The 12,382-nt window shown below is 34.6% G+C and overlaps 2 protein-coding genes across 2 annotated transcripts; both read right to left on the bottom strand.

Moving 5' to 3' along the window:
* Positions 1-7,629: 7,629 nt before the first annotated feature.
* Positions 7,630-8,572, bottom strand: LOC144426909 (uncharacterized). The gene is made up of 2 exons (XM_078115768.1): positions 8,147-8,572; positions 7,630-7,980 (listed from the first exon to the last, which is right to left on the bottom strand). Exons 1-2 carry the CDS (start codon positions 8,570-8,572, stop codon positions 7,630-7,632), a joined length of 777 nt encoding a protein of 258 aa, XP_077971894.1.
* Positions 8,573-9,424: 852 nt separating this feature from the next.
* Positions 9,425-12,132, bottom strand: LOC120337486 (uncharacterized). Its single transcript, XM_078115764.1, has 3 exons — positions 11,937-12,132; positions 11,047-11,474; positions 9,425-10,957 (listed from the first exon to the last, which is right to left on the bottom strand). The coding sequence occupies exons 1-3, from the start codon at positions 12,130-12,132 to the stop codon at positions 9,425-9,427; spliced, it is 2,157 nt and encodes a 718-aa protein (XP_077971890.1).
* Between the last annotated feature and the right edge of the window lie 250 nt (positions 12,133-12,382).

Genomic DNA, 12,382 nt, shown 5'->3' with positions numbered 1-12,382 from the left:
AGTATATTCTTCAATCTTTGAATAATGCTAACGTTAAAAATTCATAGAGCTGTCGTATTTTAAACGAATTTACTGAATGAATACTTGTTCAAATATAATTTTTTCTCAGTCACACATTAATACTGGACAAGGCAAAAAATATATTTGATCAATTATCCAGCAAATTAGGTTGAAATACAAACTTTTTAAATTCTTTACGTCCATTTTGATGTAAAATTTTAAAAACACGCTATGTTTGGTAATATATATGACCAAGTCAAAACGTGCTGTTACTGTTCTGGTATAGTAAAGTCGAATATGTACGTTATATGATTTTCTCCATATGTGTCGTGGTTCTGCCTTTATTGGCAGTTTTCGAGAAATCGCCACTCCAAAAACGATAATTTTCAAAATTTTGAAAATAATCCACAAGAGGGCGTAAGATGATATTTCGATATTTTATACTTTCCTCGACTTATTCCAACTTTAATGAACGTACAGTATTGATGTGTTAGCAAGACAAAAAAAGTTTGATAAATTATCTAGTAAATTTAGTTTAAATATAAAACTCTTTTTAAATATGTTATGTCTGCATTGTTTTTTGAAATTTTGAATACACGCTATGTTTGGTATTACATATGGTCAAATCAAAACGAGCTGCTACTGTTCTGGTTCAGTCAAATCGAATCTTCAATGTATCTGCTATTCGCCTAAAGTGTTGTAATGCTGCCTTTATTGGCGGTTTTCAAAAAATCGTCACTCCAAAAACGGCATGTTTGGGAAATTAAAATAATATTATATAGGGCGTAAGACATTTTTCATTGTTTTATAAAATTTGCAACTTATTACAAGTTTGTGTGTGTTTGAAAAAGTAATGAAACGGAATATTACGTTATTAGGTGAATATATTTGAAATACCAAATCTTTTTAAAATATGTGAACATCTACGCTATTTAAATAATTGAGAATATGCGCTATATTTGGTATTATATATAGCCAAGTCAAAACGTGCTGCTACGGTTCTAACATAATAAAATCGAATATAAAAGGTATCTGCGTTTTTCCGAATGTGTCGTAGTGTGCCGAATGTGTCGTAGCCTTTATTGGCGGTTTTCGAAAAATCGCCCTTTTAAAAACGATAATTTTTGGAAATTTTGAAATTAGTCCACTAGAGGCCCTAAAATATTTTTTCAGTATTTTATACTTTCCGAATAAATTTTTAGTTTAATAGACGTACAGTATTAATTTGTGACAAAAAAAAATATATTTTATTAATTATCCAGCAAATTTAGTTGAAATGCAAACTCTTTTGAAATTTGTTACGTCCATGTTGATGTAAAATTTTGAAAACACGCTATTTTTGTTATTATATATGGCCAAGTCAAAACGTGCTGATACCGTTCTGGCATAGTGAAGTCGAATATATAGTGTATCTGCTTCTATCCGAATATGTCATGATGCTGCCTTTATTGGCAGTTTCAGAGAAATCGCCACTCCAAAAACGATAATTTTCGTAATTTTAAAACATGTTCACGAGGGTGCGAAACATGTTTTTTATAATTTTATACTTTTTAAAATTTATTCTAAGTTTGATATACGTACAGTATTGATGTGTAACAAAGATAAAAATATAATTGATCAATTATCCAGCCACTTTAGCTGAAATAGAAATCCATTTTAATTTTGTTACGTCGGTATTGTTTATAAAATTGAGAATACACGCTATGTTTGGTGTTATACATGGCCAAGTCAAACATGCTTCTACTGTTTTGGTATAGTGAAATCGAATCTCTAAGGTATCTTATTTTCTCCGAATGTGTCTCAGTGCTGCCTTTATTGGCAGTATTCGAGAAATAGCCATTTTGCAAACGATATTTGGTTGGAATTTTGGAAAGAATCCACTAGAGGTCGTAAATGTTTTTTGTGTTTTATATTTCTCGCAGCGTATTCCAAGTCTAACCGACGTACAGTATTAATGTGTATTAAAGAGAAAAAGATATTTGATCAATTATGTAGCAAATTTTGTTGAAATACAAACCATTTTAAAATTTGTTTCGCTAAAATTGTTTATAGAATTTAGAATACACGCTATGTTTAGTATTAAATATGGCCAAATCAAAACGTGCTGCTACTGTTCTGGTTTGGTGAAATCAAATTTTCAATGTATCTGCAATACCCTTATTGGCAGTTTTCGAGAAATCGTCACTCCAAAAACGGCATGTTTTGGGAAATTAAAAAAATTAAATATAGGTTGTAAGACATTTTTCATTGTTTTTATACAATTTGCAACTTATTCCAAGTTTAATTAACACACAGTATCGGTGTTTGAATAAGTAAGAAAACGGAATATTACGATATTAGGTGAGTTTATTTGAAATACCAAACCTTTTTAAAAATGTGTGAACATCTACGCTATTCAGATAATTGAGATATACGCTATGTTTGGTATTATAAATGGCCAAGTCAAAACGTGCTGCTACTGTTATGGTATAGTGAAGTCGAATCTAAAAGGTATTTGCTTTTTTCCGAATGTATCATAATGCTGCCTTTATTGGCGGTTTTCGAGAAATCGCCCTTTCAAAAACGATTATTTTTTGAAATTCAGAAAAGAACCCACTAGAGAGCGTGAAATGTTTATTTATTATTATTTTAAACTTTCCCAATTAATTCTTAGTTTAATAGACGTACAGTATTTATTTGTGACAAAGAGAAAAATATATTTGATCAATTATCTAGCAGCTGTATTTGAAATACAAATCCATCTTAAATTTGTTACGTCGACATTGTTTATAAAACTGAGAATACACGCTATTTTGGTATTATATATGGCCAAGTCAAAACATGCTGCTACTGTTTTGGTATAGTGAAACCAAATCTATAGGGTATCTACTTTTCTCCGAATGTGTCGTAGTGCTGCCTTTAATGGCGGTTTCCGAGAAATTGCCCTTCTAAAATCGATAATTTTTCAAAATTTTGAAAAGAATCCACGAGAGGGCGTAAAATGTTTTTTTGGTATTTTATACTTTCCTTCCGCAACTCATTCTAAGTTTAATAGACGTACAGTGTTAATGTGTGACAAAGAGAAAAATATATATTTTATCAATAGTTCAGCAAATTTAGTTGACATACAATTTATTTTTAAATTTGTTTCGTCCACATTGTTCATAAAATTGAAAAATATACGCTATGTTTGGTAATATATATGGCAAAGTCAAAACGTGCTCTGCTAACCTTCTGACATAATAAAATTGAATCTATAAGGTATGTGCTTTTCTCTGAATGTGTCGTGATGCTGCCTTTATTGGCGGTTTTTGAGAAATCACCACTCCAAAAACGATAATTTTCGAAATTCTCAAACTAATTCACGAGGGTGCGCAAAATTTTTTTTATTGTTACTTTATACTTTCTGAAACTTATTCTAAGTTTAATAGACGTACAGTATTGATGTGCGACAAAGAGGAAAAGATATTTGATCAATTATCCTGCACCTTTAGTTGAAATACAAACCCTTTTTTTAATATGTTACGTACCGTTGTTTTGAAAATAGAGGAATATACGCTATGTTTAGTATTATATAATTATGGTCAAGTCAAAACTTGCTGCTACTGTTCTGGCATAATAAAATCGAATCTATAATGTATGTGCTTTTATCCGAATATGTCGTAGTGCTGTCTTTATTGGCGGTTTTCGAAAAATCGCGATTTTAAAAACGATAATTATTTGTAATCCAGGACAGAATCCACTAGAAGTCGCAAATGTTTTTTTGCTGTTTTATACTTCCCGCAACGTATTCCAAGTTTAATAGATGTACAGTATTAATGTGTGACAAAGAGAAAATGATATTTGATCATTTATCTAGCAAATTTAGTTGAAATACAAAATCAATTTTAAAATTGTTACGTCCATGCCGTTTGTAAAATTTGGATTACACGATATGTTTGGTAATATATATGGTCAAGCCAAAACGTGCTGCTACTGTTCTGTTATAAAAAAAATCGAATTTATAGGGTATCTGCTTTTCTCCAAATGTGTCGTGGTGCTGCCTTTATTGGCGGTTTTCGAGGAATCGAGGTTCCGAAATAGATAATTTTTCGAAATGCGTATTTGCGGAATACCTGAAAATTCCTTTTTCGCTTAGTTAGTCTTTTTTTAAATAATATTTTCTTGTTAAATTCAATGTATTCATTCCGTTTAAAGATTTTTCATGTATTTTCGTGCCAAAATTATATTTTGATCAGCATTTTCAATTTTTATATGTAACTATAAGTGAGCATATATGCGCGTGGAACTTATATTCAATGTGTAAAAATATTCTGGCTGAAAGTGCTGCTAGCTTCACAGTGGTCCGGCAGCCTGACGGAGATGCGGACAACTCGACTACATGGACAACTCACCAGAGACAACTCGACTACAAAGCTGGTGAGTTGTCCGTCTATTCGCATTTTCTACGGCAGTGTTTTAGGTATATAAAAATGCGTTTTTGATATTTTTTTGTGCTCAAATGTTGGGAAAAATACATAAATATTCTCTAGAAAGCATTTTTATTTGTGTAGGTGGTTTATTTTTCTCATGTTGTATGAATACAAATACAGTCTACAGACAAAATTGGAGTAACGTTAGCGAAGTAAGGGCCCGTTCACATATGTTCACACTATTGCGTTGACGCACCTTCAAACCTTGTTTGTTTAACTCAATCGTGCGTGGCTGCGTTAACGCATAGTTTTGACACAATGCGTCAACGCAACGAATTCTCGTGGACACATTTTTTGCATTGACGCGCTGCGTTAAAGGTGAGTTATCACGCTAACATTATTGTGACAAATTTAATTCTATATATCTTTTTAGGAATTTTGGCGTTCACCGTTTGCATAAAGTGGACTTCGTTTGCGAAACTCGAATTTTTAATAGTCAACCCTGCCGAAATCGAACGCAAATTAGTATGTCCCGTTGATGACGTAGTAGTGAGAACTCGTCGTCGAAATTTTGCAATATGTCAATAGCAATTATCCTTCATTCCATGTATCAGTATGTAGTATATTTTTGGACACGTTTAGTGGCCATAACGATCGTTTCAATATTATGTTGTTGTTGTTGTTGTTCTTTGACACGTTTTTAAAAAGTCGCTTTTCTCTTCGAATACTGGACCAATTGCTTTGAAATTTTCAGTGGTTAAAGATTACTTTTTTCGCTAGAAGGCTATTACTTTTATTTATTTCAAAATTTCGCGTGAATTCTATGAAATTTGATATTTCGTCTAAAATTTTGCTGTATTATTTTTTATCCATGGGAACACGGATTTTAGTCAGTGTCATGACTGGCTGTACGTTTTGATTCTGCAAAATTCTTGCTACTGGAAATTCAGAACTTTTTTGAGGGTACCGGTAGCGTCAAAGGTACCGGTAACGACTGATTCGCTCTGGTCTAACGTGTCCATATATTTGTGCGTAGCTCTCTTGTCTAATATATTTTGACGATGTACACAGTGTTGAAAATTTTATCATGTACAAGTAGTTGTATTGTAGTTCTGTCAGTTTGTTAAAATAAGTTCTGTGCAATTAGCGATACTTACATCAGGAACTCTTATAATAAAATGTGTATCTCTTTTGTGCTTATTGGGTGTTGATTTATCGAGTTAAGTTGGATGACTTAACTTCGTATAGAGGACTTGCACGAGTCTAGTGACTTTGTTTACTGGACGACAAAAACGTCCAGCTGGCTCTTGTCAGGTGCAAGTCGGATTATACATTTCCGGTTTGTTTGGCTGTTGAAAATGGTTATTTCGTATTGTTCCGTTGGCTGTACATATAGTATAGACCAGGGCTTCCCAAACTTTTGAGCTCGCGGCCCCTTTAAATATATTAAAATTTTTCGCGGCCCTCGTTCACGTTAATAATGTTAAACAGTTCGAAATATGCATTTTTGCTATTTTATTGACACAGCTACCGTAATTCTCAACTCTTAGTAGGCCTACTCGATAAAACAAGCACATATCGAATCCAGCCGGCATGGCTCTTACCCGGAATTGTTACTCACTCTTATTGATCAAAATGTGCGACGCCAAATTATCAGGGAAAAACTAGCGGCGCACTTACATGAAAATAATGCTGCCTCAAAATAGGTTTATAATCACGTAGGCCAAATAAATGAAGGCAAAAGGTTTACATTTTATTCTTATATTCGATAATCTCGGTTCAGCAAATGAATAAACTGCAGCCTACGAAATTGCAGCATGTAGGGTTTATCTCTTCTGTTACGTAACAATAGACCCTACGTAACAGAAAGTGAACAACATAGAACGGTAAATTGAATTTGATTTATATACAGACCATTTGCAATAATGGGAAACAAAAAAACATTCAGAATAAATAAAATATCCAATCATATATTAGTTAATATTTAACACAAATGTCCTGATTTTCGAGGCGCACTTAGCGATAATAATATATATATAATATAATAAAAAGTTCAATTTTGAAAATTCGGTTTTCTGTAGATAAAGATTATTTTTCCTTGGTTCAAAAAGCGTTGCGCACTCCCATCCCTTTTGCGATTTTGTATTTATATAAAGCAGGCTCTTCTACCAGGGCCTGTTGGCGCAGAGCTTTGATTAAATTTTAATTGTGGATCGCAGACTCTGCCCACATAGGGTGTACGGATGGCCAATACCAATACTCTTGACGACCAGGTTGCACTCCCAAAAAGACGCGTACTATCACTGTATCAGCATAAGATGTTTTATTTTCTTGTGATGTGTTGCAAACCGTGTAAAACAATACGAACAAACAACGTAGTACGAACAATACAGCAGTACGAACAACAATACAGCAGTACGGTTTTCTGAAATAACATAAGAATAATAAATACACAAATAATAACAAGATCGGGGCAGTATCGTATCAGTAGCTCTATATTATTGTAAACAAACCTTAAATATCTTTATTACGTCACACAATCACCTCATGACCAATTATGGCATCACTAACGGTTATAATAAATAAACACACAAATTACCTCTGCCGGCACTTTCAAGGCCTGACAGGAAAACAAATACAAACCATGTAAAACTTAGAATACAAAACTATATGTATAAACTTACTTGACGTTGTGTCCTCAAGGGTCGTCAAGCAGTAACTTGAACATTAAATCACAATAACTTGACTGAATTACTTAGCAATATTACAATAAAAACTATGAGGAATATCAATAATACACTATTATTAGCAGTACAAATAAATATAATATAAAACATATATAAAAATAAATACATATAACTAACATTACAAGCTTAAGTCGTTCACTAATTAATCAATGATAAACCCTAAAATAACACTCTCAGACCGACGTCAGAACAGCCATCAGCCAGAAAATTCCAGAACCCTGCAGCGTGCGCGGTCCCCTGATGTCACTTCCACAAAGTCATTGTGGTGCAATAACCAAGCATTCAATAAGCTGGTCCATGGCGCCAACTTGCGGGAGCAATAATTTTACTTCAAGATATTGGCGGTAACACCCTGGCCCCTTGGAAATTGAAAATTTATGTCCACATACACCAATTTACAGATTTCCACACACACATTCAAACAAATAACAAACACACAAAATATAACGAAATTGTGTCATGCAAAAAAATTTCATGCACAGGGTAACTTGCTAATTACAAGCATGCAATAAAATAAGCTTTGTAACAGGTCTTTGAGGAACAGAATATTGGGTCTGGACACTAACAGATCGAACAAGGCCCTCCTTGCCAGGGAAAGTCTTGATAACTCTACCCAACAGCCAGGTATTTCGTGGCAAGTTATGATCCACAATGAGAACAATGTCATCCTCGCTCATATTACGTTGAGGTTTGTTCCACTTTTTTCTTTGTTGTAGAAGAGGTAGATATTCCTTTCTCCATCTTTGCCAGAAAATATCTGCCAAATACTGGACCTGTTTCCAGCGTTTCCTCGAATACACATCCTTTTGTTCAAACAAACCTGGTGGAAGAACAGGTTCTTGCTTTAATAACAATAATGAATTTGGAGACAGTGGTGTCAAGTCATTTATTTACATCACTTGAAACTGTTGTAATTGGACGTCCATTTATAATAGATTCACATTCACACATCAAGGTGGATAGAGCCTCATCGCTTAAAGTTTGTTCCCGACAAATTGAATTAAATACCTTTCTGACAGTCCGAATTTGTCTTTCAAAAACACCACCATGATGTGAAGCGGAAGGTGTTTGAAATATCCATTTTATATTTTTCTGGAGCAGAAAATCATTAACTTGCTTCTGATTCCAACATTCTATTGCTTGACGAAGCTCATGTTCAGCGGCTACAAAATTTGAACCATTGTCACTTAGAATTTCCAACACTCGACCTCTACGAGAAACAAATCTCCTTAAAGCCATTATAAATGAGTTCATGTCCAAATTTTGAGCTATTTCCACATGTACTGCGCGTGTGGTTAAACATGTGAAGAGAACCCCATATCGCTTAACATCACTTCTTCCTTGACGAATGAAGAAAGGCCCAAAACAGTCTAAAGCCACATATGAAAATGGTGGTTTATCAGGAGTTACTCTATCAACAGGCAAATCTGACATTTCTTGATATTCGGGTTTACGCTGCTTTCTTCTGCACAAGACACAATTGTTGATAATTTTCCTCACTAATGAAGTCCCCTTTACAATCCAATAGTTCTCTTCCATTGTGTCCAGTTGTCCTATGAATATATTCAACCATCAGGGATGCAATAAGACTGTCTTTTGGTATAACGATTGGATGCTTACCATCATAGCTAATTGGTGCATCTTTGATTCTGCCTCCAACACGAAGAATATCATTTTTTAAAAAAGGACGAAGCGAAATCAAAGTGCTTGATTTTAGAATTTTTTGATTATTTGACAGCAAACGTATTTCTTCGCCGAAAAATTTCGCTTGTTCGTACTTGATTATTTCCAATTCCACATTTTGTAGCTCAGTAACAGAAAGTGGTTGAATGCGATTTTAGAATGCGGCAGGTTAGAAGGCAATTCATTTGCATTAAGTTTTGAAAACAACATATTTTTACCTCGCAATATCCAGGCAAAAGATATCTTCAGACGAAACCAGTCTGAATATTTTGAAATTATACGATCCAGGACCGATTTTTCACATGCTGTATTTGAAAAACATTGTATCGATTCTTTTTTCACCTCAAGATCATCCGTAGTGTAATCTGTCATAAAATCGGGCTGTAAAGGCCATTCCTCAGCAGTTTGCCACAAAAAATCAGGACCAGATTTCCAGTATTGGCAATTCAAAAACGCATCAACTGAGAGTCCCCTTGAGGCAACATCTGCTGGGTTCAGTTGTGAAGGCACATAACGCCATTGTTCAATTTCAGAGGTTTCTTTTATCAAGTTTACTCTATTGGCCACAAAAGTTTTAAATACTTTATCTGTATTTGCCAGGTATCAAAGAACAGTTGTACTGTCGGTCCAAAAATATGAAGCCGAAATTGGAAGTTTGAGTTCTTTTTTTAGAAATGCATCATTTTTAGCAGGAATTGTTGCTGCACAAAGTTTGAGTCGCGGTATTGTTGAACCATTTAAAGGGACAAGTCTGGTTTTTCCACTTATAATAGCACAATGAACTTGTCCATACGTATTTGTAATTCTAATGTAGGATACGGCACCATATGACTTTTCAGACGCATCTGAAAAATGATGAAGTTTTATATCGATTATTTTACCAAAATCTTTTGGTGTATAGCATCTCGGTACATTGAAATTCTTCAATTTTGGTAAATCAGAAAACCATTTTAACCATTCTTTCTTCAATTCTGGTGGAATAGGATCGTCCCAATCAAATTTCTTCCTACATAGATCTTGGATCAAAACTTTCATAGGTTGAAGAACTGGCTGACCGAAACAAAGAGGATCAAAAATAGAATTAATAGTTGACAACAATCCTCTTTTTGTAGCAGGTTTATCCTTACGCTTGACATGAAAGCACAAAGTATCTTGTTCTACATCCCAAATCATGCCAAGCGCCTTTTCCACTGGCAGATCATCCACTGAGAGATCCAATCCTTTGACATCTTTTGCACGATGCTCTTCCGGAATTGACAGCAAAACAGCTCGATCATTACTGACCCATTTTGTTATTTCAAATCCACCTTTAGATACTAAATTTTTTACATTCTTGACATGATCTATAGCTTCCTCAGCATTGGGTATTGAATCCAAAAAATCATCAACGTAGAAAGCATCATAAACAGCATTTACAGTGCTTTCACTAAAATCTTCTTTATTATCTTCAGCAGTCCTTTTCAAGGCAAAATTGGCACAACTGGGTGAGCAGATTGTACCAAAAAGAATACTAAAGCAGACCACAGGTTGTGAGACATCGCCATTGCGCCACCAAAGAAATGTCAAAAAATCTCTATGAGGTTCGGAAACTTTCACTTGGTGAAACATTGCTCGGATGTCTCCTTGAATTGCAACGGATTGTTTTCGAAAACGAGCCAGAACACCAACCAAATTATTTGCAAGGTCTGGCCCCTGTAACAGAACGTCATTCAAACACAGTCCAGAAAATTTAGCTGAACAATCAAATACAACACAAAGGCTTTTCTTTTCTGGGTGGCGCACTCCGTGGTGACTAAGATACCAAGTTTTACCATCACATTCCCCTGAATTGTTGACCTTTTCTGCATAACCATTATCAATCATATCTTTTACAAAACTTTTGTATTCATTGTAGAAATCCGGTTCTTTTAAAAATCGTCTTCTGAGATATTCTAATCTTTGTTCTGCATGACTTTTGTTTTTTGGCAAAATCACATTAGGATTTTTAAATGGAAGATCAATTTCATAATGTCCATCCGTTGTCAAATGAATAGACTTATTCACTCTTTCCATGAAAATTTCTCGATTAGGGGAAAATTCTGGTTTTTCGTTTTGTATCGAGTCGACCACTTCAGTGCACATTTTACAGAGTGCACACTAGATTTGATGAAAAAGTTGGAATTTGATCTTTCAATTTTCTTATTTTTGGGAGGACAGCTAATCATCCATCCAGCACGGCATCTCACAGCAAAATATTCATCTGGCCCGTGTACAATTTCCAATGGCTTATGTAGAGCAAAATTATCTTTTCCTATTAACAAGCCAACTTCTTGATTTAGCCTGGGAATTACCACATCCTTGAATTCATGAAACTGATCCACATCCTTCTGTGTTGGAATATTTGAAACATCAATATCGATGCATTTATTAGAAAACAGTTGACCCAGTGCAATAAAATTAGATTCATCAAAATGGGATAGCTCTATGTCATCAATAACAGAGCTTTTCCTTTGTTCAGTCACATTTGAAATAGTACGAATATTTAAATTTGTTTCATGACCAGTGGCATTCAATCTTTGCATGAGCGCTTCACTTATAAAAGAACATGTTGAGCCAGTGTCGAAAAAGGCATTTGTTAACACAACATCATTCTGTCCCTTCACACGTACCTTGACTGGAATTACGTTTAATAAAACTCCTGTTTCACTGGCAGAATTCACAAACGCACTAAATTTATTTTCCTTTTTTGTTTTCATTAGTATTTTTTGATACAGAAGCATCATCAGCAGGCTTATGATGTTCAGATTGATCATCCGCATTTACATTATCTGGGGGGTGCAAAAGCGTAGTATGTTTTCGCTTACAATTCGGAACCCTGCATGGGTTCTCGCGTCTGCACTGCCTTGACCAGTGCCCGTTTTGTAGACAAGAAAAACATAATTTCAAATCCCTCACAAATCTTTCTCTGTCCGCATGTTTCATGTTCCTAAACTCTTGACATTGATTCAGGAAATGAGTGCCACTGCATTTAAAACATTTAGGAATTGGTTTGTCAGCAGCGGAGATCTCTCTCTGGGTTTTTAGATATTATTTGTTTCAGGATTAGAAAGGTTTGACAATTCCCTCGTTTTCTTACGCACATATGACACGAGATGTGCTAAGCTCAAGTCCTTTTCTTTCACATGAAGAGTATCATCCACCAAAGTTCGCCAACCTGGCCTCCAAACTGATGGCATTCTCCACGATATTTTATCAATGATCATCAAAGACAGACCTTTATTTTTAATACCTTTTAATGTATTTTCACATGCAATCAATTCAGCAGCAAACATTGTTAAAGCTTCCAGGTCATTGGTTCTAAGGTGCGGGCCTTCTATAATAGAATTCAAACATGCCTGTTCAATTTGCAATTTATGGCCATAAGTTTCTGCGAGTAATTTCAATCATCATAGCATGCTGGACCTTAATGTTGACACCCTTTTACTAGAGCACGAGCAGTGCCTCTTGTGTATTGTAACAGATAAACAAATCTTTGTTTTGCATTCTGCACCTTTGCAGCAATAACGGTATCAAAAACATCAA

Source organism: Styela clava, chromosome 1, assembly GCF_964204865.1.
Source record: "Styela clava chromosome 1, kaStyClav1.hap1.2, whole genome shotgun sequence".
Classification (NCBI taxonomy): domain Eukaryota; kingdom Metazoa; phylum Chordata; class Ascidiacea; order Stolidobranchia; family Styelidae; genus Styela; species Styela clava.
Note: the sequence above shows the minus strand (reverse complement) of the source record. Positions and strands in the feature narration are given on the sequence as shown.